The sequence below is a fragment of the Chroicocephalus ridibundus genome, chromosome 1 (genome assembly GCF_963924245.1).
Source record: "Chroicocephalus ridibundus chromosome 1, bChrRid1.1, whole genome shotgun sequence".
Taxonomy (NCBI): domain Eukaryota; kingdom Metazoa; phylum Chordata; class Aves; order Charadriiformes; family Laridae; genus Chroicocephalus; species Chroicocephalus ridibundus.
The window spans coordinates 145527864-145552517 of record NC_086284.1 but is presented as its reverse complement, the minus strand read 5'-3'; the positions used below and the strand labels follow the sequence as shown (position 1 = coordinate 145552517).

The 24654-nt window shown below is 37.2% G+C and overlaps 1 protein-coding gene across 8 annotated transcripts in view; it reads left to right on the top strand.

The window, feature by feature from the left end:
* BMAL2 (basic helix-loop-helix ARNT like 2) overlaps positions 1-21104 on the top strand; it is a 43161-nt gene extending 22057 nt beyond the window's left edge. For 3 of the 8 annotated variants that reach the window (XM_063357140.1, XM_063357131.1, XM_063357149.1), the window contains 9 exons: positions 1089-1206; positions 2030-2173; positions 3908-4148; positions 5106-5212; positions 5810-5960; positions 7194-7249; positions 8057-8162; positions 10188-14874; positions 16599-16656. In XM_063357140.1, coding sequence (XP_063213210.1) covers positions 1089-1206; positions 2030-2173; positions 3908-4148; positions 5106-5212; positions 5810-5960; positions 7194-7249; positions 8057-8162; positions 10188-11553 — 2289 coding nt within the window. In that variant the 3' untranslated portion in view covers positions 11554-14874; positions 16599-16656. Of the gene's footprint in view, positions 1-1088; positions 1207-1541; positions 2174-3907; positions 4149-5105; positions 5213-5809; positions 5961-6632; positions 6796-7193; positions 7250-8056; positions 8163-10187; positions 14875-16598; positions 16708-18305; positions 20602-21088 lie in introns of those variants that run through there. The other 5 variants (XM_063357165.1, XM_063357156.1, XM_063357187.1 and 2 more) reach the window with 5 other exon arrangements.
* The last annotated feature ends 3550 nt before the right edge of the window (positions 21105-24654 follow it).

Here is a 24654-nt window from a genome sequence, read left to right as displayed (position 1 = left end):
GACCCATAAGTTCTTTGCTATTCCAGCCAAAGAGATTCAGAGAACATGACTGACAACCCATGCATTTATTAGCTTATTTGCGAATCATTCTAGGTTATGAATCCCATTCTGCTGCCTAATCTGTTACACTTACGTATTTTAACAAGGCTGCTATTAGCCTTCTCAGTAGCACTTTCCCTTTGCGTTAGGGTTAGATGTGGACTGGGCAAATGAAAGCGGCTGTATGTTTGTCCTGCTTTCTAAGAAGCTTTTCATTAAATGCATTTCTGACTCTGGTTTATCAGAAAAGTGCTCCCCTTTATGTATGCAGTGATAAGTAGCAAGTAGCATGGGTCCAAACTGAGTTGCGGTTTGCATCTAGAATACTGTTTGTCAACACAGCTCCTTCCTACCCATTGATTTGACCTGCTGTGGTGAAGGTAAGCAATGGAAAAAAAAACCAAAAAAACCTAGCCCAATTCTGATAATTCCTTCCTGTTTCAAAAGAAAGTAGTGCTGCCTACGGTAGTGCAGCCGACCAGTTACTCGGCATCAGCAGAGTCAGCAAGTTGAATGGATTCCTGTAAATAGAGAGATTCCTGTAAATATCCCCTACAAAGGAGTGCTGAAGTAAGCTGATCCCTACTTCCAGACAGCTGTTGGCTGAGTGGTGCCAGTTCGTCCAGCCAAATTAAAGCTCATTCATTAGGTAGCATGAATATTTCTTCCTATTTCCCTACCTCCCCCCCACAGTAGTCTGTGAGTGGAGTTATTTTGTTTAAACTTACTTGGCTAGGATCAGGAATCATATTATGTACATAAACAAAACATTTGGTTTTACAGAACTGTTTTTTAATATCCAAATAAATCTGCTATTTTGCAAAGGGGGAATAACAAATTATGTTTTTACTACCCTGTTTTTATAAAAATAATATTAAACAATGGCAAATTAAACGTGGATCAAAATACTTGACTTTTTTTTTTTTTAAATGGTGTAGAAAGTTGTTTTTCTGAGATAAGTAATATGTATGGGGTTCTGTTCTAAAACCATATGGTTCTTACATCTGTTGAGTTTCGGTGTTGTTTTGTTTTTGTCTTTTTTTAAATAGGCCAGTTTAATTGGACAAAGTTTATTTGATTACTTGCATCCAAAAGATGTTGCAAAAGTTAAGGAGCAACTTTCTTCTTCGGATATTTCTCCTAGGGAGAAGCTCGTGGATGGGAAAAGTAAGTCATATTTGGATGTGCTCAGACTTTTTTAAAGAGAGGTTAATAAATTTACTTATTATGCATGACATAGTCATGTGTTTGCATGTGCATGGATGTACATATAATATATATAATTTCTATGAACCAAACATATTTGAATGCTTATCTGCTGCTTAGAATGCACTTACAGTTTAAAAGCTAGCCCAGAAAATAATTTATTTTAGATAATAATAATAATGACTGAAACTTGCATTGTTAAATACTTACCAAGATGTGGTCTGACATTCTTCCTACCAGGCATACTACTTTTTTTTCTTGTATTTGATAGGTCTTGTCAATACAAAAGACCTGATGTAGTCGAACATGGGATAAAATACTACAATATCAAGAATCACTGTCTTCTCTGAAAATGCTAAGTGTCAATCCTAATTCAACCAAATCATATTTTGTTTACAGTTCTTTCTAATGTGGAAAATGTTATGTACTGTGCAGCTAGTCACTATTTTACAGCTGGCTTTTATAAGCATCTTTGCAGTTCTTCCTTGCAACAAATAGAACTTGAAAGTTTAAAGCATATTTATTAAAATACCATTCAAAATATCAAGAGGGGTTTAAGAATAGTTTGGTAGTTCTTTCTAGTTCTAGAATCTGTGTGACAGTCACGTATCCTTTGCCCTATTTAAGTTACTAGACTTTTTTCATTTTTAATTGCAAGGACAAAATTTAGGCAACTAAAGAGTAAGCAGAATGTACTGGAAGCTAAAATGAAGAAAAGGCCTTGTATTCTGAAGTTTTATTGTTGGATTTTGTTTTTTTAACTACTTTACTAAATTTTTGTAAGCTGGCTTGCAAGTACACACAGATTTTCAAGCTGGACCAGCTCGACTGAATTCTGGTGCTCGACGTTCCTTCTTCTGTCGGATAAAATGTAGTAGGACCACAGTCAAAGAAGAAAAGGAGTGCTTGCCCAACCCAAAGAAGAAAGGTATTCAAACAGTGTAGATGAAGCGGGGGCTTTCTGTCTTGAAACTTGGTGTGTTTACGTTACGAGTCAGTAGTGTAACCCTTGTAGTTATCACTGACTTTACAAAGTAGCTGTAGAGAAGTGTAAATATGTACTAGCGACACGTTTTGAAAAACAGTCTAATTTTGAAAAACAGTCTAATTTTGAAAAACAGTCTAATTGTACTCTTTCTGCTCCCTACTCACTTCTGTAAAAGAGGGAGGGAGGATCCTGAGTTACAGTGGCTGTTTAGGAGTGCATTGTCTGTTGTAGTCAAATTTTAGAAATCTAAGGGAAATTTTTGAAAGCACTGGAGCAGATCAGAAGAATGAAACTAAGTAGCATATGTCTTGAAGATAACTGTGAATAAGGCCTGCAAAACCTACTGTTTTGAAGGAAAAAAAGCAAGTAAACCAACTTTTTGTTTTATTTACTTTTTTGTGTTGTCTGTACTTAGAAAATATGAATTTTCCTTTTTTTTTTTTTTGTTTTTACTAGTAAAGTTAACTTATCCGTGTTAGTTCCATTCATTTTTCCGATAACTTTAATTTAGTTCCTATTTTGGTATGCGTGTGCAGCAGTATACTCTTGTCAAGTTTTAAGTGAATGGATCTTTTTAAAAATGTAATTTCCAGCTTTTATTTAATGCATTAGTATTGATTTTTGCAAACGCGTGCTGAAATTGTTTAACCCTGAAAAAATCCTCTTGCTTTTGTTTTCCAATGTAACCTGTTATTGTTGAGATATACCATACAATAGTAAATTGTAAAATAGGTCTGTCAGTCTAAGGAAATAGAATTCAGTCTCACTTGACGTATGTGCTGGCTAACTTGGTGAGATAAGAATTTAACTTGTATAAATGTCTCCCGGGAGAGTAGTATTGAGGGAAGGCACCTTGATAATCTGAGAAACTGTGACAAAGTCAGAGTAGGGTAACTCAGTTTTTCATTTTACAGTTGTGTATTCCATAGTTGGTAGGATTAATGCAGTCAATTCTATGTAAAGCGTAATTTGTTCAGAATACAGATATCAAGAATACTTTGTCAATTTTTTTGAAAGATAGTTACCGTAGGACACACAATGTCATCTCTGTGCCTTGATGCGTATGTGAGTGTTTGCATGTTATATAGGCAGCAAAGAGTCTACCAGCCATAGAAATAAATTACAGTGTACGCTGTAATTTAAGACTTTTTAAATATTTGTGTTCACAGAAAATTAGAGAATTAGAAGCCTAAGATAAATAAGAAAATAAGCTAGGTTTCTTTGGGTTGTTCTCTTGACTGATTCTTTTAGCAATTGCAGTAAGCATATGTTAAGATCATTGTGTTCACAAAAGGTAAATTGATTTGGAATCTACAGAGTGCCTCTCTAGTTTATTTTAATTTACAATACATATGAAACTATATTAAAAAAAAAAGTGATTTGTGTGTTACCAGACTGTTGGTTTTTTTCTGTTAAACTGTGTTTGAACTGCCGACACTTAAAACTTATCTTCCCAAATCTTACATAGCGTTAGAAGCACTCTCTCCAGGTAAGCCAAAATAAGCAGTACAAAATTAACTAAAAAATACTCTGTAAAATTATCTATAGTCTTGTACAGTTGTTGTAGGTAAGCATAAAATATAGTTGCTGGTCTGATGGTAAACAGAGTTAAAAAAAGTAATTCAGTTTACTTTTTGAACCGTAACTGCTTCTTATTTCATTTCTTTTTATTAGATCACAGAAGATACTGCACCATTCACTGTACTGGTTATATGAAGAACTGGCCTCCTAATGAGGTGGGAGTAGAAGAAGAAAATGATGTAGAAAAGGACAATAGTAATTTTAACTGTCTTGTTGCAATTGGGAGGTTACACCCTTATATTGTTCCACAAAAGAGTGGAGAGATAAAAGTCAAAGCAACAGAATTTGTTACACGATTTGCCATGGATGGAAAATTTGTTTACGTAGATCAGCGGTAAGCATTTTGTTCTTTAATGAAAAGAAAATGAAAATAGCACCACTAGTTAAATTTTCTAATACTTTCTGTCAGAACTGTAATTTCTCAAGCAGGATAGAATTTCTAGGTGCTGTACACAGGAAGCAGTTCATTCTGAATCTGTCAGTACTTGGGCTTTGTTTTTTTGTCAAACATAAAACGTACTGTATAAATGTAAGTGTATTCTATAGGAAAAGATGAGCTAGCAAGATATGTCATAAAATGCACGGATGTACTTATTCATAAAGAAAAATCTCAAGTTAGAGCTTCATAGCTATGCATATGACTTAAGTAATAAACACTTAACCAACAACTACAACTTCTTAAAATCTTACTATTTGGAACACATACATTATGTCTCAATGAGGTACCAAATTGTTTCATTAGAAGTGAAAGCAATGCTCCTATCTTCTGAACTTTCTAAAGCAGACTTTTATTTATTGTATAGACTGAGTTACCACTTTTCATTTTTAATTTCATTATTGTCACTGGAAGCTTTTTATTGCTTTCAATCGTCTTGTCTTTCATCTAAACGTATCAGTTTAAACCTATTCCTTAAAGAGGCAGAGCAAAATTCAGCTACAAAATATTTTGAATGACTCGTTATGTATGACCAGTACTCTGATTGGCTAATGGGGAAGACCTAACGATCATGAATATTTTGTGTGTACATGTGGTTTGCACGTTTAAACACTGTCTTTGTCTTTTGCACATTTAAACTTTGTCTTTGAATTGCCATTCATTGCAAATGGATAATTTGCAGTGAATAATATTTCCAGTTGTTTTAGAGCTATACTTATGCTGTATCTTTTTCCCAAACATGAACACGAGCATCTGTTTCTTTAAATATTAATTTTTCTGTTTTATCTGATACTGAAGAAAACAAGCTTTGCGATTGTTTGAATCCGCTGTAGTTCATGTTTTTATTTCTAACAGTGCAACAGCAATTTTAGGGTATCTGCCACAAGAGCTTCTAGGAACTTCTTGTTACGAGTACTGCCATCAAGATGATCACAATCATCTGGCTGAAAAACATAAAGAAGGTACAAAGTAATTGGTCCTCCCAGACTACGTATAACTACATGTAACTGTTGTGTGAAAACAGTACAAATAAAAAAACTAGAAGCTGAGAATTAATAAAATTAAATAATCTTAGCATTGTCCTTTTCTATGTCTGCATTAAGAGATACCCGCATAAAGCTTGTAATAAAAGCAGGGAGAAACATCTGTTGTCTTGGATCTTGGTGCAGTGCTTTAATTGCAAGGGAATAATGTTAGTGCTTCTTTCAACCCCCTGCTTCAATTGTTTATAAGAATGACAAAGGAGTCCTGGAGATCAAATGTGCCTAATCATGTAATTAAAGACACTGATTATGAAAGTTCACCAAGTCAGGTGTCTCCCTAGTAGTGGTTTACTGAGTACTCGGGCTTTAATTTAAGATTGATAACATTAATGAAACTGTAGTTTGATTTTTAACAGGGGTCCTGTCCTGTCAGTTCTTCTGGCATTTAATTTGTATTTCTGGCCATCAAAAACATTCTGGTTTTATGATGCTATAAAACAGATTTCTTTTTTTTTTTTTTTAACTTTATCTTTCTAAGTATAAATATGGTGATTACAACTTTCTTTTCTTATTTAGTGTTGCAGAATAAAGAAAAAGTATTTACAAATTCCTACAAATTTAGAGCAAAGGATGGGACTTTTGTTACTTTAAAGAGTCAGTGGTTTAGTTTCACGAATCCGTGGACCAAAGAACTGGAGTACATCGTATCAAACAACACTGTGGTATTGTAAGTAATTCATTATATGAATTCCCATGTTATTTTTGTCTTAATTACCATTAACAGAAAGCAAACTATTTAAGAAGAACATGACTAGAAAATATCAACACTGCACAAAAACTAGTTGAGTGACCTGGAAGAACATTTTTTTTTTTTTTTGCGTTTACCAGTTATTTTTATTTCAGGCTTAAGTTGTGTATTTAACCCTGAAAATTGCTGTTTCCAGTAGAAAAAATAAGGTGAAAGAGTTTCTTTATTAAAGGAAGAAGGGAAGGGGTTTGTTTAAGAAAAGTAGATACAAATAAATGGAAATGTGAAATTAGTTTTACTTTTCCCTCTGAGCTTTACAAGACTGCATGTATCAGCTGCCCCAATTTTAAGTGCTACCCTACCTACCATATGTCAGAATGTTGAGAAGCATAATTGATAGATTGTAGAAATGTAAGGCAGGACAAAAAGGTACCCTCCAAATTGATTGCAAGGAAGGAGCCTAAATTCTTCGTTCTTTATTTTTAATTCTTCTTTTTTGTTCTCTGTGCCTTGCAATGGGGCCGTAATTTGGATTGTTCCAATGATACTGAAGATCTTTGCCAATGATTGGGGTTTTGAGAGGGGGACAGAGGGGATTTTATTTCCATGAAACCAAGTTGTCAAGGGGGCCTTTTACCCATTCTGTAACAGGTTCATATCTTCAGTCAACATCACCCACCTGTTCTGCCCATATCCTTTTTTCCTCAAGAAGACAGAGAAGAGCAGTTAAGATGGTATATGCTGCCCAACAGCCAAAGGCCGCTTTTGCCTGCCCTGGAGATCTGGGCATCTGCAGCTGTCTAGAGGAGGGAAGGTAGGCAGCAGCTGCTGGCAGAAGGTAGCCACTGACCTGTCCTTACAGCAGTTGTTTCTGATTAACTGGTCTCCCTCCTAGGAGCAAAAATAGTAGCCGTGTTCCCTTATCATGGAACACAGACAACTATATTGGCCTTTCTTCTTTATTTTGGAAAATAAGTGGAAATTAATATTTCACCCAGTGCATCAGAAACAACAGTACAAAGGATTGAACACTGAAACATGTGAGGAGTATCTTTTTTTTTTTTTACTGGTTTGAGGATGGTAGTTTCTACTCTGTGTAAAGTATTGTTGAAATCAAACATAAATATGCTGGGTTTTGCCTTTGGAAAACTTGCTGGGTTTTTTTTATTTATTTATTTATTTATTTATTTATTTTATTTATTTAAATCTCAGAGGTCATAACGAGTCAGCTGAAGAACAGGTTCCCCACGGTTCCCAGCCGGCAGAAGGCAAGTGTTGCTTCTTACAGGCATCATAGGTGCATCTCTTGATCAATCATTACACATTTAGATTTATTCAGTCCAGGAATTTTTTTATTCTAGGTTGTTGTGCAAGGAAGGATTGATTTTTTTAAAGATAAGTCTTGTGACAATTTCTAGTTATGGCATCCTGATTCATGTTATTCACATAACTGTGATCAGAAGGGCTTATAGTATGTGTTTTCCTTCTAGCAGCTTCTGCTATCGCTACGATTTTGGTAGATTTTATAGATATTATGCTTCTGTCACAGACCCTCTTCATATTTTGCCTGGTTTTCTGAAGAAATGCAAGTGTACTGTCTGAGTTTACCAATAGAATATAGGGTGATACTGATATTGATATATATTTTGTTAATATATTTCTGTTATGCATAGATTCTGATTTCTACATGCTGTTTTGTCATCTTGCTATAAGTTGTTTTTTTTATTTTTGCTTTTGAAATTGTTTGGTTTAATAACTGATTTCAGTTTGTGAAAAATCCAAGAGTGTTTTTTCTCATGTGCCTTGCATTGTCTGTGAGAGAGAACGGAGGTGGTAATGATTAAAGCTCATTTCATTACTGGATAGCAGCAATTTTCACAAATGTATTCATCACCTTTATATTTCAAATGAGACAACACTGCCCCTCTTGCGTTAGTGTTAAGGAATTTAATTTCTGAAAATTAGAGATATAGAACAAAAACGGCTTTAAAATTAATCCTTGAGGTGATTGTTCCTTGCTGCGTAATGAAACTGCTACAAACTTAAGGTTTTATTTTGTTTTTTTTTAACTGTAGATGCTGCAAAACAGTCTTTAAGCGTACCTGGAATGTCCTCTGGAACAGTTCTTGGTGCTGGAAGTATAGGAACCGAAATTGCAAATGAAATATTAGAATTGCAAAGGTAATAAACGCTTGACATCATACATTAGGCTTTTAAGTAAAGATAGAGAAGAGTTACACGTGATTATGTGGAGGTTGTTCAAGCTTAATTTTTATTGTGTTATATGTATAAAATATTTTTAGCTTGAGTAGTGGTGTTATGAGCTGACAATTATAACCTAATGTTAATCTCATGCATGACAGAACACATCACTGGTGTTGATAAATAGTTTTGTTCTGGGCATGCTATTTCCTCTGTTAATAAAAGTATAATTTAACTATGACTTCAAAAGCATTACTGTAATGCAGCTTCTTCACATGATGTTGAAATAGGTAGATAAACCATTTGGGAATGGAAACTCAGTTGTTTGTGACTAGTGTTTATATTTTTCTGATAGCATCACTCCGCTAGGAAAACTTTCCTTGAAACAGTCCCCAGCGGAGCAATTTTGTAGCCTGTCTTGTCCCTTTCCTGATTATCCTGAATGTAGACTAAAGTCATAGCACAATTCCTTCCCAATACCCAGCCACAGATTAAAAAAAAAATTTGCTGCGTCATTCCAAATGGGAATCTGTAAAAGATTCAAATTGTTAATTAAAGATTGACCGTTTTAAAACTTAGTAGTTTTAGCAGGTACACAGCATAGCTAAGGAACTTGAAAGGAAGAAACATAATTTTAATGTGAAGATATGTATTTTTTGTGTTGTGCACCCACAGTGGTGCTTGATTTACTTACACTTTCTGCACGGCTGCACTCCAGCATCTTGTCCTCCAATCTGTACGTACAACGCCATAGCATAGTCAGCTTCCGCTGTTTCAGTAGTAGTCTGAGTCATCAGCTTGTCTGTGAGGATGTTATGGGGAAACAGTGTGAAAAGCTTGGTTAAAGTCGAAGTGAATAACATCCAATGCTATCTCCTCATCCTCCAAGCTAGTCACTTCCTTGTAGAAGGCTGGTAGCTTGCTTAAGTGTGATTTCTCCCGCCCCCCCCCCCCCCCCCGCCCCGCCCTTCATAAATCCATGCTGAAGTCCAGGATTACATATTATCTCTTTGCAATATGCTTTGCAATATGGTTGTCTTCTCTGCTTTCTCTTCATCAGAAGGCAGTATTTAATTTTCTGAACCAGTAAAAACTGTGGTCAGAGCCTAAGAGTGTGATGGGTGACAGTGGTAGATGTTTCTTACTCTATTTCCAGTATTTTGGAATCGCCTTCCAAGAATGAATTCTCACCTCTTTACTAAGATAGGCAAATTGCACAGGGAATCGTTCATTTTCAATGAAAGGACGAAAAGAATAAACACTTTAGTTGTGATGGGATGAAAAGATTGCTACTTTAAAAAAAATAATTAAATCATATTTGATTTAACAACCTCTGCATGTTGTCACGTTGCTGGGATTATCCAGCAAGGAGGAGGAAAAGCACTGGCAAGAAAAAAGGACTGAAGAAGAAGCACAGGAGAAGGCCATCCCCATGTCCCGAAAGACGAGCCGACGGGGAAGAAGGCCAGCCTGGCTAAATAGAGAGCTTTGGCTGGACCTCAGGAAAAAAAGGAAGGCTTACATTCTCTGGAAAAGGGGCTTAGCAATTTATGAGGATTATCAAGATATAACAAAGCTATGCAGGGGGAAGATTAGAAGGGCCAAAGCTCAATCAGAACTCAGCTTGGCCACTGCAGTTAAAGACAACAAGAAGAGATTTTTCCAGTATATCAACAGAAAAAGGAAAACTAGGGAAAATACAGGTCCACTGATGAATGAGACGGGTGCCCTAGTGGTGGAAGACACAGAGAAGGCAGAGTTACTGAATGCCTTCTTTTCTTCGGTCTTCACTGATAAAGCCGTCCCTCACGCATCCCATACCCTGGAGGCAAGGGGGAAGGTCTGGAGAGAGGAAGATTTTCCCTTAGTTGAGGAGGACCGGGTCAGAGACCACTTGGCCAAGCTGGACATTCATAAATCCATGGGCCCTGACAGGATGCACCCGCGAGTGCTGAGAGAGCTGGCAGATGTTATCGCTAGACCACTCTCCATTGTCTTTGCAAGGTCATGGGGAACAGGAGAGGTGCCTGAGGACCGGAGGAAGGCTGACATCACTCCAATCTTCAAAAAAGGCAAGAAGGAGGACCCAGGGAACTACAGGCCGGTTAGTCTCACCTCTGTCCCTGGGAAGGTAATGGAGCGACTCATTCTGGATGTCGTCTCCAAACACATAGAGGAACAGGAAGTTATTGGAAGTGGTCAGCATGGATTTACCAAGGGCAAATCATGCCTGACCAATCTGATAGCTTTCTATGATGTTATAACGGATTGGCTGGATGAGGGGAGAGCCGTAGATGTCATCTACCTTGACCTTAGCAAGGCTTTTGACACTGTCCCCCATAACATCCTCATTAGGAAGCTGAGGAAGTATGGGCTAGACGAGGTGACAGTGAGGTGGATCGAGAGCTGGCTGAGTGACAGAACTCAGAGGGTTGTGATCAGCGGCACAGAGTCCAGTTGGAGGCCTGTAACAAGGGGTGTCCCTCAGGGGTCAATACTTGGACCAATTTTGTTCAATATATTCATTAATGACCTAGATGAGGGGACAGAGTGTATCCTCAGCAAGTTTGCTGATGATACCAAGCTGGGAGGGGTGGCCGACACTCCAGAGGGCCGTGCTGCCATCCAGCGTGACCTGGACAGGCTGGAGAGCTGGGCAGAGAAGAACCTAATGAGGTTCAACAAAAGCAAGTGTAGGGTTCTGCACCTGGGAAGGAAGAATGCCAAACACCAGTATATGTTAGGGGCGGACATGCTGGGAAGCAGCTCTGAGGAGAAGGACCTGGGGGTCCTGGTAGACAGGAAATTATCCATGAGCCAGCAGTGTGCCCTTGTCGCCAAAAAGGCCAATGGCATCCTGGGCTGCATAGGGAAGACTGTGGCCAGTAGGTCGAGGGAGGTCATTCTCCCCCTCTACTCTGCACTGGTGAGGCCACAACTGGAGTACTGTGTCCAGTTTTGGGCTCCCCAGTTCAAGAGGGACAGGGAACTACTGGAGCGAGTCCAGCGTAGGGCAGCCAAGATGATTATGGGACTGGAGCATCTCCCTTATGAGGAAAGGCTGAAAGAGCTGGGACTCTTTAGCCTGGAGAAGAGAAGGTTGAGGGGGGACCTGATTAATGTTTACAAGTATCTAAAGGGTGGGTTTAAGGAGGATGGAGCCAGGCTCTTTTCAATGGTTCCCAGCGACAGGACGAGGGGCAACGGGCACAAGCTAGAACATAGGAAGTTCCGTTCAAATACACGGAAAAACTTCTTTACAGTGAGGGTGACAGAGCACTGGAACAGGCTGCCCAGGGAGGTTGTGGAGTCCCCTTCTCTGGAGATTTTCAAGACCCGCCCGGATGCAGCCCTGAGGGATGTGCTTTAGGCAATCCTGCTCTAGCAGGGGAGTTGGACTAGATGATCTCTAGAGGTCCCTTCCAACTCTGAAGATTCCATGATTCCGTGATATCCTTAACAGCGAAGATGGCATGTTACATTTTGGTAATACCGTTGTTTAAGTCTGATGATCAGTACCATCAATAGAGGGAAGGAGAATCACTTTTTATTATATCCTTCTGAAGACTGAATTAAGTTGGCAAACGTTCTCATCTCTGAACAGTTAATATCCAGGCATGACCCAAGAGCTTAATTTGACTCTGTTCTAGGCACTTCAGTCAGCTGTGTGATGCTCTTGATTGAGATCACCTGAACTTTGCTGAAAATGCTCATCCATGTGAGCATACATGTCATCAGCTTAAGGAAACCAGTTTTATGAAGTAAATGAATAACAAACTTGCTGAATGATGAAAGAATGAATGCATTCCTGGGAAAGTTTTCTTCAAAGCTATCCCTTGAAAGTTCTGGTATTTGTGTTTTTAAGAACCGCAAACAATGCTCTTTCTCTTCATATTGCTACAGAGGCAACAGTTTCAGGAGCAGTATCTTCCTAAGCAACAGAGGGAAATTTTGTAAGTCTTGTATGAAGATCAAACCAAACCATTACTCCTGTTGTGTGACAGCTCAGCAGGTTGCAAAAGAGCAAAGTCTATCTGTTTTAATCTTTGGAAACAGAAAATCCATTACAACAGACAGAATTGTGGAATTTGGAGAGGAGATTATGGTACTGAATTAATTTGGGGGAATCTTTTTTGTAAGAGTGGGTTTATTTTTTTTTTTTTACTCTGTTTAAATGGAATTCAGCTGTACAGTTGAGGCAGGTATGACTGAGGGATATTTCAGAGGAATGTCTATTATTTCATAAACTTCCTGATCCCAAAAGAAGAATGGAGTTTTCTAGTCCACTACAGACCTTACAGAAATTGAGCTTATTTATCAAAAAGTTCAGCTTCCATAGTACTAACACTGGCATAATTTTCTTTCTGTTTGTCTGCCTATTGTAAGCTTGAAGCTCATAATGCATAACTCCATATCTGTCAGAGATTCATTTTGGAGATGCCTTGATTTCATCAGGTAATGAAAGCGTGGCTTTATTCCTTTATGGAGCAGCAGTTTAAGGCAACAGGATGTTTGCCCCAGTTTGTTTGATTTACCAAAACATCTTTTCAGGAAGATCACAGTGATAGTTCAGACATGCTTCTAATTTAAAAAGTGAGGCTGCTAGGAGACTGGAACTGGAACTGGATTCAAGTTCTGGATTCAAACAACAACTTTCCAGGACAAATATTTGTGGAAGTACTGGCAGTGATCAGCACATGCTTCAAGAAGCTGCATCAGGTAGTCTTATTCTTCAAGTCATTGATTGAACTTGGTGTTTTTCCCAGTTATGTTCACATCTTGAACGCTGTTTATTAAATGAAACAGCATTATGTTGCTTTCTTTGGGAACAGTTATCTCATTTCTCAGCTAACAGACTGAATGTCGCAACATTTTGGAAGGAAAAATGTTTTGCGTGACGGCTTCATCAGCCACATTTAGTCTTGTGCAAGTGTGTTTGTTTCAGTGATCTTAGTTGTCCGTGGACACTGGAAATTGAGAAATAAACTTGTGCTGAAACTAATAGCCCAAGAAGTCGCTATGCAGATGAAAGAAAAGGTTAAGAGAAAAGTCATGCAGAATAAGGTAAACTCCGTGTCCGAAGAAGGTGCAGTTCTGAAAAGAAGCCAGCTATGGAAGGGAGCAGTTGCACTGTGTAGCTGGGATCTTTGGCATCATATTCATCCTACAGCCTACACCCACATCTTGGGTGAAAATAACTAGGTTTTGTCTCTATAAGAGGAAGAGGTGTTCACAAATGCAGTTGGCCATTTAAGGCCTCATCAGTAATGACTGAATATTTCTGGAGATGTCTTGATGTAGTTGCTTGCACCCAGATGTAGCTCAGTTTTTCCAGAGTTGTTGCTAGGAACAATGCTGTATTTTTTCCAGCCGAAGAGTAGAACTTCATACTATTTGTTCATTTTTCTTTTGTATGAAATCAAGCTACTATCTTGCACGCACTGACGCAGTAAAAATAAGACAAGAGTGATCAACAGAGCCTAACACCAGCTGTTTTTCATCAAGTACCTTTGTGACTACACGCTTTATCCAACCGGATGAGAGCGTTTACTACCTCAGTCTGCTCTCTGCATTTTTTTAATATCGGTAAGACACAGATGGTTCTCCAGCTGTGCATCAGGCATCACTAAGTATTTTTTAAAAAATTCAGGACTATACCTACAGCTCTATTTACAAGCATATCTGAATTGAATTAGCACCTGATTAATAAGCATTTAAGTTATAGAAATGCTATAAATCTATTCAGTCTGGAATTTCTGTCCCAGCTTTTGGAAATGGCAGTACTGCTTTTCAAATGATGCATTGGATATTGGAATGTAGGGAACTAATAACAAATATTCCACACAAATAACTCAACTTATTCAAGAAAGGCTGTTTATTCACTTATTTTCTATCTTTCCTCCAATCCCTTATCACATTTTGGGTCTGAGTAAGTGATGGAAGCAGAAGCATCCAGAGTGCCCCAGTTCTTATATAGCTTTGTGCTTTGGGAGTCAGGAAGAGCAGGGGGAGATGGGAGCAAGCTGTCCAAAGGGCCCTGGTATGACATTTTCACTGTTAGTTTCATATCTGGCGTGTTTGGTGAGGGAGGACGTGCGGTACCTCAAAAGAATTCTGGTAACAAACAAGCAGTCTTTACTTTTAGTTGGAATTTTATGAAAACATGGAGAGACAGGTATAACAAAATAATAGTGGAGGGAGCATTAGAAGGATGTGTTGTTTTCCCTCCACCATTTAGGAGAACTTCTTTATGTTGTCTGTATTCTATATGTATTTGAATTGTACCTATTTGTCCCAGTGTGCATAATTCTGAAACCTGTTACTCTTTGGTCTGTCAGTGCTGGTGATTCAGCAGAAAAATAAAAATGTGCTCAAGTAATTATGACCCAGTGCCTTATTGATCTCTTCTGCTTTTTGTGCTATCAATACTTGGAGCAGGAGAATTTAGAATCTTTAGGAGAATTGAAGACAACATTGTCTCAGATTAGCTGGCTCGTGCTTCATCACTGGGGAGGTCTGGTGGGTTCTGCAACACAAAATAGGCTATTTTTCAGTTTATGATCAATGTGACTTGGTAAATCAACTAAACATGTACAATTTTAGGTTGCACTCTTCACCATCTGGGGAGTTAAGTCCATCACATCTCTTGAGAAAGTCACCTTCTCCAGCTTTAACTGTAAACTGTAGCAATGTAAGTATGTCACCTGCCTGTAAAAATCTAAGAGTAAAAGGCTAACGTCAGGTACCTCAAAGCCTATGTTCCAACCAAATTACCCTCTCCTATGTTTTTGTGAGAGAATGTGTAAGGTATTGCCAACTACCTGGCAGCTATGAAAGTCTTTTGAGAGATGTGACAGCAGCGGAAGTTCCAACCTCATTTATGGGGCCATCAGATCAAGCCTTAAGGGGTTATTCCTGAGGCTGAGAGGACTGTAGTCTCCACTTAATTATTAGGATCTCTGCTGAAGCTCTACAAATATGCTAAATCTAAGTGTGATTCGTGGGATGAGGACTCTTCTGGATTTGGAATTGCATTAAAACTTTTGCTAAATAGCTGTTGGAGAGTAAAAGTGTTTCCACCTGTTCAGTTTGACAACCTAAATAAAATACCAGTTCTTGTTTTCTCTCACTTCTACTTTTAATCTTAATGTTCTTGAAGGCCCTTTTAAAAATCTATGCTGTATGTTCTCAGCTTTGAAATGTTTAAAATTTTTACTTTGAAGGTATTTCAGTAATCTTCTAAAAATTGATAGAATGTGCTGTTTTCCTCATCTAGTATTGCTGGTAACACCGCAACCTATAACTGTCATAGTTATTGATCTTAGCTATGGAATAACTAACGTATTTTTTACCTAAGTATATGGCATGTTGGATATTGTGCACTGAACTGTGTCTGAACTGTGTCTGAACAAACGTTTCCTTCTTTATCAGCACTTGTTTGAATGTAAATTTCTTTCAATTTAAAGACAGTTTATCTTCCGATTGCAATTTTCGTTTCCTAAAAATACTCTTCTGGACTAGGGATTGTTTTGTCTTCATCCTTTTTTTTCCGATTAGTTCTCCCCTGCCTTACTACAGGTCTTTCTCCCTAAGAGTTTGTTGATTTATATATACTGAACTCTAAATCATGCAGCATCTCATCATAAGGATAACTTCATTGTATTCGTTGTAGGTTTTTCTTTATTCTGTGCTTTGGTATCCCATTTGTTCTTAAAATATTTTTGTAAAGCATTTCAACTTTATTAATTTCCTAGTAGAATATACGCAAGTCAGGCAACCCAAGAAGTCTATCCTGCTAAATTGTATGTATGTGTTACATGAAACAAATGGCGGGGGGAGGGGAAATCCTGGTATGTTTGGGTTAGGATGACTATTATCTCTGTTGTTGCTAGCCTACTTTTTGCGCTTTGGAAAAAGGAATTTAAAACTACTTAAATTTTTATCATGATGGTAACAAGATGCAAAATAATAGAAAAGATAAAAGTTTATAATTCATATCGTTTAATGCATAGAGAACATGGGAGGTATGAGGTCTTTTTATTATCTTTTAGCTAGAATGTGTCAACATTGGCAATATGGATAGAAATGGAAAGTATACGTACCAGTACAATTTGTTGTGCTGGATTTATTTGTTGAATATTGAATTAAACCCTCAATAAAGCAGATGCTATCACTGTGAAGTACCTTTGATAGATGTGTAAGTAACACCTTTTATTTAAGCCAAGGCCAGTGCTATGTGAACCTGTAAAAAAAATTCTTTTTAAATGTAGTAGATCTGCCTGTTGATGCGTATTTTTCCTTTAGTCTATTTAGTTCTTAATACTTTGATAGCAATTTATAATGTTTCTGTAATGTAATAATTGTGACTACATTTAGGATTTAACTCTTCCCCTTTTACTACTTCTGTTCTTTCAGGTGCCAAATAAAGAGTTGATTCAGTTATGTCCTTCAGAAGCAGAAGTTCTAGAGACTTCAGAACAAAACCAGGGTGCTATTCCATTTCCCAATAATGAACCTCTCCTCAGTAAGATTTCTTTCTCTTGGGGATATTTTGGGGGCTGCAGGCGAAAACATTTCTGATAAATGGTGTAATTTTTGAGTGCACCACTTCACAACCATGTATAAATTGTAATGAGATTTGGCTGTCTTGAGAGGACTCTTAAAACAGATGTGTTATCACTGGAAGGCAAACAGCAAAATTTGATCAATGAATGAATCTCATGACAAAAATAACATCCTGTAACAGAGGTTTACCATTGCATTCTTGCATGCCACAGTTTTAATTAGGTACTTTTTAGTTCTGTCTCCAGAAAAGAGAGATGGGTAAGAAAAAGAATTTCAGTGCATTGTAAGGGAACTGGTTGTAATTTGTGAACCATTGTCCTTTTAGGACTTTATCTCTTTCTTAACTGCAAGCTATGGTAGTCGATACAAAGGGCTAGTCAAAACGTTTCAGAAAGAAATATTATTTTTTTTCTCCTTTCCCATCCTCCAAGCATGCGCTAAGGCAACAGTTTGTCTGGATATAGGATAATTCAAACCAGGGCACTGGTCTTTTAAGAGGAGAATGCTAGTGTATTATTTTTAACATAGACTCACAGAATGGTTTGGGTTGGAAGTGAACTTAAAGATCATCTAGTTCCAACCCCCTGCCATGGGCAGGGACTAGGTTTCCACTTCCACTAGACCAGGCTGCTCAAAGCCCCATCCAGCCTGGCCTTGAACACTTCCAGGGAAGGAGCACCCACAGCTTCTCTGGGCAACCTGTTCCAGTGTCTCAGCATCCTCACGGTAAAGCATTTCTTCCTAATATCTAATCGAAATCTCCCCTCTTTCAGTTTAAAACTGTTACCCCTCATCCTATCACTACACACCCTCATAAACATAAAAGGCAAAGTGCTATAAAAGCAATGTTTATCCTTAACCTGTACTTCAATTCTTAGAAAATTTTGTCTCCCTCTTTTATTTCGGTTATAAGGGATTTATTTATTTATTTATTTTAAACCTATAGCTCTCTTCCAGTTTAGCTATGAGCCCTTTATATTAAAAAAGAAAAAAAGAGGCTAATCTTCAAATAAGGGTTTAGAAAAAAAAAGTAAAAAAGCAACAACATTTATCTAAGATAGGCAAGGAAACATTTTTCATTGATACTTGAGGTAAAGCATTTTACTTTACTGTTGTTAAAGGCAAGGGTATAGCAAGGTATTGATTTCTAGAGCTAACGCGTAGTAACTTGTAAGGTTTCAGGCATTCATCCAGCATAGTACATCAAATGAGAATTCAGGTACATGACTCTCTTTCCCAGTAAGGCGACATGAAGTAGAAAGCAGTTTTTCTGCTTCAGTGACATGAATGTCACTGCATGGATACAGGTTTTATTAGCTGGCAGTTGGAGGTAGTCCAGTGGATTGGCAAGACTTAAGCCTTCTTAAATCAAGTTACATGTGTCTGCAGACAGCCATTATTTCTATTACTTGATTTTTATTTATTTTTTTTACATTTAAATATAATTGTTTACCTCGACTACAAAGGAAGGTGCTGTTTAAAAGCAAATAGGTTTTGAAAGTTACTTTATTTGTCATGCTTTTTACTGCATACATTAATGTTTTAATAATTTTATAGGTGGTAATTCTCAACTGGACTTTGACGCGATATGTGAAAATGATGACACTGCTATGACAGCTCTTATGAATTACTTGGAGGCTGATGGAGGACTTGGGGATCCAGCTGAACTCAGTGATATACAATGGGCTCTCTAGTTTTGCTTTTTCAAAATAAGAAGGAATGTAAAATCAGTAATGCACAATAACCGTACATCCTCAGTACTGTAATATAGTTTTTTAATGTTTCATTTGAATTCGTACTTACTGTCTATATATTTTTAAAGACTGAAGCCTTGTTCAGAGAGAGAGACAGTTTCTGCTGCACCTATGGAAAAATGCAATATTTTTTTCATGATGGGGAAACCTTGAAATTTTAATATTGAAACATCTGTAACTGGAATGCTTAAAACACATTACTATATTTTTGCTAAGAAGCTTTAACCAAAAGGTACTGTGCAATGTATAGGAATACTTTTTCTTAGTTTTAGTACTTAAGCTTTTATTTATTGTTTTTGTTTCAAGTGGTAGAATATTGATCAGCCATGTTATTTTCTATAGAACCTACTGTACTTACAGTTTAAGGACATTTGTAACTATTAAATTTCATTGAAATGATGATTTGCATACACTACAGTTGTAAAATAAGGTATTGTAATTCTCAAATGATGCAGTTTGTGATTCCTTGCCCTTTTCAGATGTGCAGTTTTTGTAGTCAAAAGGGAAAATAAAGCATACAATTCTGGCAGCAAGGATTTTAATTAGATCAACATAACAATCAGAAGAGAAGGTTTTGTGAAAAATAAGTCACTTCCCCAGCATGCAAACCTGATAAGAGAGCAACAAAAGGTTGATTACTATTTTGTATTATTTGTAAAGTATTATTAGAGGGGCAGTGCATAGAACCTAAGAAAAGTAATGCTGTAACTGTAATAAAGCACTTCGATCTCATCACAGGTTATTTTATGAACTAGAGCAGTTTGGATAGATTGTCTTGGTTCCAGAATGAGGCTAGCACTGTCTATTAGTGAAAAAAATGTTAAAATTCTATAGTAGCTTTTACAGTCTCTATGTTTTTGGAGGGATTAGCTTGATTTTCTATTGCTTGAGTCTGTGACTTCTTGTAATATTTGTGTAATATAGTGCTGTCTGTACGTAAATGCTATATAGGATGGTCTTCTTTTAGGAGACAGCTTTTGGAAGAATTGTATCATACTTAGGCAAATTAGTCAAGAACATGGCACTTAATAGGTTGTATTAGAACCATATAGCATTAATATATTAAGTAGATCTTTTTATCTCTGGTATTAAAGGTTTAGACAAATTTTTGCATTGATATATATCATAAAAGCATTTTTTTCTGTTGTTTTTCTTTTTTTTTTTTTTTTTTTTTTAAATTTGGGTAATGAAAGGAAGGCATTCGAAGATATTTGATACGTGGGCATATTGTTAATACAGACATTTAAACACAAGCAGCACTATAAGCACTATTGCATTTGTTTTACCGCCAAGGGTGAGCGATAGGCAGCCTGGTTCAGATCTTTTTACGAAGGCTGCAGTCTGTGAACAAATAGGTGTGGTAGCCACTAGATGTCACAATTCTACTGCTGGACAACTCCCCTTTCCTGACTGAATACATGATTTTGTCCTCCCCTGACTTCCTATGTTTTGACAGAGCAGCTTTGTATCTTATACATATGAATCGTTTTGCAAGTGATGAATTTTTTGATGACATCTTGTCCAGGTTTCCTAGAATGTCATGTTGGATTGATTTTTGTTTTTCTTTAACTCTATAGATTTTTTTGCATTTAATTTGCATGTTATTTCCTGCATTCAAATTTTTTTTTCCAGACATGGGGCCAAAATTATCTGTTCTCTAGATTTATTAGAATAATTTTTTCTGTTTCTTCACAGAAAATGAATTTTGGGCTGTATCATGGAGCAAAGTGAAATAAATAAACAGGTACTTTCTAAGAAGTGATAGAATTCCTCTTGTATAAATGAAACTTGAGAATTTCATTTTTTTGCCGTTGTAAAATCTATTTTCTTTTGTCTATTTTATTCTAGAAATAAATTCTAAATAAAACAAGAAATGCTGTAGCTAATGCCGATAAATGAGTAAATAAATAACTTAAAATTATACAGACTTTCCTCAACATGCTTTCTTTTTTTAACTGTTTGAAAATGGTGCAGATGTTGTTATTGAAGAAGTATATTAATTATTTCACAAGACTTATAAAACCGTCTAGAGTCAAAGCACTATTTTTGGATACTTCTTGGATTTCCCTAAAAAATAAAAACAAAAATGTAATTTTGAATCTTTTGCAGTCATTGATCAATATTCTGACTCTCAAATTATTTATTAGATTCTCCCTTTACTATTTGTGAATTTTTCTGGTTTAAAACAGTCTTACAAGAAAAAGCGTCACTTGTAAGTATTTATGATGAAATTAATACATACTTTATGATACAGTTGAGATAGTATGTGCTTATTTCTGTTCGTATAACGATACAATTCTAATAAGATACGGACAGGATTTTTTTTTTTTTTTTTGCATAGTGCAGTTTATCAGATGATGTGGATAAATCAGGTCAATAAAATGTTATTTTGATGCACTGCTGTTAGTCTGCTGACAATTCTACCTAATACTGAATTTAAATATGAAGTACTCATGTTTTCAGATCCCGGGCTTGTTCCCTAAAAATATAAATGGGGAGGTTGAACTAACGTGCATTTTGGTAGCTCAAGGTGATATTCCCTAGCCAGGGTAATGTTGTAATCCAAACTAACATGCATTTTTCTAGGTACTAAACACCCCTGTTGTTGCAGCTTAATTGGGCCATCTCTGGAAAGGAGAGTGCCTTTAGGCTGTACCTGAAAGAGCCTGTTTGATCAGAAGCAAACAGAGTACATGAATACCATTCTTACAGAGTCATGCCAGGGGTAGGTATGGTAAGTGATAAAGCAGGTGTAAACAGACTCTTAGAAGCCATATTATTTATTGAGATTATACTTGGAGATGGGTCAACTAATTTGTTACTGCAAGCACATATGGAGTTACAGATAAGAAAATCTTGATGGGAGAGGAGTTCTGATATAAGCAGCAGCTTATTTGGGAAACCAGTTCCTGTGTTGAAAGGAAAACATGAGAGAATAATTTTCAGAATCAGGAGAAGAGAACACAAATGTGATAGAAACAAATACCATCTGGGTATTGGAAGGAGAAGGTGATCTGGCTGCGTGGTGGGTGATAGTTGCCTATCACCAGCCTGCGTTAGATCAGAGCTAGACTGCAGGAAGGGCTAGTCTGCCATGTTGCACACTGGATTAAAACAGCACCTCGGAATACCATCGTGTTTTACAGTGGTGAATCCTGAAGGTGTGAGTATATTAAACCTTAATTTGTGCATTTCCTGTAACAATACTTGACAGTTGTTGTGTGGGCAGGGGGGAAACCTTTCTGTGCTCTTTCGATTGTAATTGCTTCTTGGGATTCCCTTGGAGTGTTCAGCCAAGTACAGTGCTATTGTATGGGTCTAGAGCAGAGCTTCAGTCGATGTTTCTTTCCTGTGGTGCATTGTAGTTCTGGGCTTTTCTGTGGTTTTTACAGTTTGTTTTTGGTTTGGTTTGTTGTTTGTTTTGTTTTTTTGTTGTTTTTTTTTTTTAGAGTATTGGAAAATGTGGCTTACTCACAAGCACAAAAAGCTAAAATTAGCCTGAAGTGGTTGCTGACAGTAGTGTGTTCCTGTTCGTGATCCCAACTGAAATGAAGAATTTATTCTTGTATAAGTGATGCTGCTTCTCCCTAAGCCCTGACTTCTGGCCTCTTTATCTTAGTCTTTTGCTTCCTTTTTGTACGTTGACATTCATCACGTTAATTTGTAAAATTTCCTGGAATTCCAGGAAGTAACCATCAGCTGGAAAGCCTTGTGCCATTTAGGACTTTTCTGAAGATGATAATTTTTTTCCACATCCCTGATGAGAATTATTTTGTTCTATACAAATATGGAGGTGAAGAGGATACTTGAAGTTATAAGTTCTTGCAGGTTAAAAGATGTAAAACCATGTTTCAGAGCAGCAGAATTAGAGGATCCACAAAAAAGACAAGTACGGTAGTGAATGTGCTGATGAAATACAGCTTCTGCTGCTGTGGCACGTTCTGTGTGCATCTCATTTCTAGAAGGTTCATCTAGATCCCCCTTACCATGACTGATGGCTGTCATGACTAAATTTGCTGGGTTGTTCCTGGCTTAATTGCTTTCAGAAACTTCCTGTACTCCTGGTGAGGAAAAGACAGAATTCCTGAGACGTGACAAAAATTCACATGTCCCTTGGAAGTAGCCAGTTTTAGTGGTGCCGATCCATGTCTATAACTTGTCTTACTCAAGATCCTGTGAAACAGCTGCCAAGCTATAGCAGTCTACTACATTTAAGAAAAAAAAATAATAAAAAATAGAAGCCATGGGAGCTGGGTATATTCTGTGTTGGCTTCTGTGGAGTGCTTTTGTTAAATGGAAGAGAAAAGGGAATAAAATACCGCAGTGTGCCTGATTTATTCAGGCAGTTTATACATGTAACTTTTTGTCCTTCAGTTGTTCTCATGTCAAAACCTCTAGAAATAAACACACAATCTTTGGAAATCATAAAAAGTTTTGTGGGAAAGATCTTCCTTGTTGGTTGCTCTCATAATGCTGGCCCTGTCTGAGTGGTAAAAGTTTTCTTCCCCAGCATTTACAGAGCCCAAGTGTACCTGACCTGACATCAGTAATCTGTCCTACAAAGCTTAAGGAACTTTGGTACAACTGAGAGAAAATAACATAATTAATAGTAACAATGAAGCATATCAGTGTGTTTCTGGAAGGGAGACTGTAAAGCGAGGAGCAGAACTTTAACAATACAATATCTCAGATAATATGCAATGCTTTTAAACAACAAATCTGACTTCAAAGATTGCTTCTTTCATAAATCTTACAGCTAGGGCTATATCATAGAGAAGACAGACAATAGTACTGGGGATTTAGAAAGAATTTAGGATGAATTAATAAAAATTCTTTTACAAGAGTGGTTCCATCCTTAGACTTCATCTTGTCAAAATAGGTTGATAAGCAAATTGGTTTCTTAATCCCTTATACTTTATATACATTTGATTTACCAGGTCTTTGAGAATACACCTTTTTTTTTTCTGGACAAATGTTTTGAGTATCACATAACAGTTTTGTTATAGTTGAAGAGATGGTAAATCTCTTAAAAAAATTAAAAAAAAAAAAGAGGGAAAAATCATCCCCACAAACAAACAAAAACCCAACACAAGCCACTGAAACAAAACACCCAACACAAAACAAATCAAAAAATATGGCAGGTGAATTTAGTGTTGTTTCAGAAGACACAGCTGCTAAACACTTGTTCTGAAAGGCTCTGGGCTAGTGGCACTTCATTCTGCGGTGGAACATCAGAGCAGCTGTGGTATTACAGACTGCCCGTTCTGCTGTGGGCAGCAATGCACGTGAGCCGGCTCCTAAAGACAGCTAAGAATAGGATAAGCACAGCAGCTGTTTCAACCACTTTCAGCTCGGGCAGGTTCCTGAGCTTGATTTGGGTTGTCCATTTGGTAAACCCTGAAGGATGTCTATTCCAAGTGTGTCTATTCGACCACCCCTGCAGTGGGCCCACGGAAACTACTTGTATTCTGAAACTCCTTTAATGGGGAGTGCCACAGGCCTCCTCTCTATTACGGGAAGAGACACTTCTCTGTTCTGGCTCCTGATAGCTTCATCTGCAGATTACTACTTCATTTGTGGATTGCTGCTTCTGGTACTGGAAGAAACAACAAACAGTTGTTTCTTACTTTCTGTCTCTGTGCTACTCATGACTTAGGTTTTTATGACAGCCCCCCTTTATGGATCCCCAGCTTTAAAACTTTTTAATAAAATCATACAGTTCTTCAGAGCTGTCTTGCTTGTGGTTCATTACAGTAATTTACAGCATGCTCCTAGACAGCCTTTTCAAAAAAACCCCATGTATTTGATTTCCTGTGGTATGTTTTAACTCTTGAGGGCATTTTATATCCAAGTTCTGTAAGGAACTTGAAGTTTCCAGTATAAAAACATGTGTTCTGTATCTCGGAAATCAGAGGTCATTATTCCAGAGTTCTTGTAGTTGCTTTGGTAGAAAGCCATGGGAAACGCTCCAATATTGTGGGAGTTTGCAGATAAACAGAAAGATCAAATGGAGTGAAACTCCAGATACAGTTATACAGATGCAGGAAAAATGCATATTCTTCACCAAAAAAAAAAAAAAAGGGACAGTCAGGACAACTACTTACATAAATAATCTAAAATGCAATTCTATACCATGCTACAAGCAAGATACT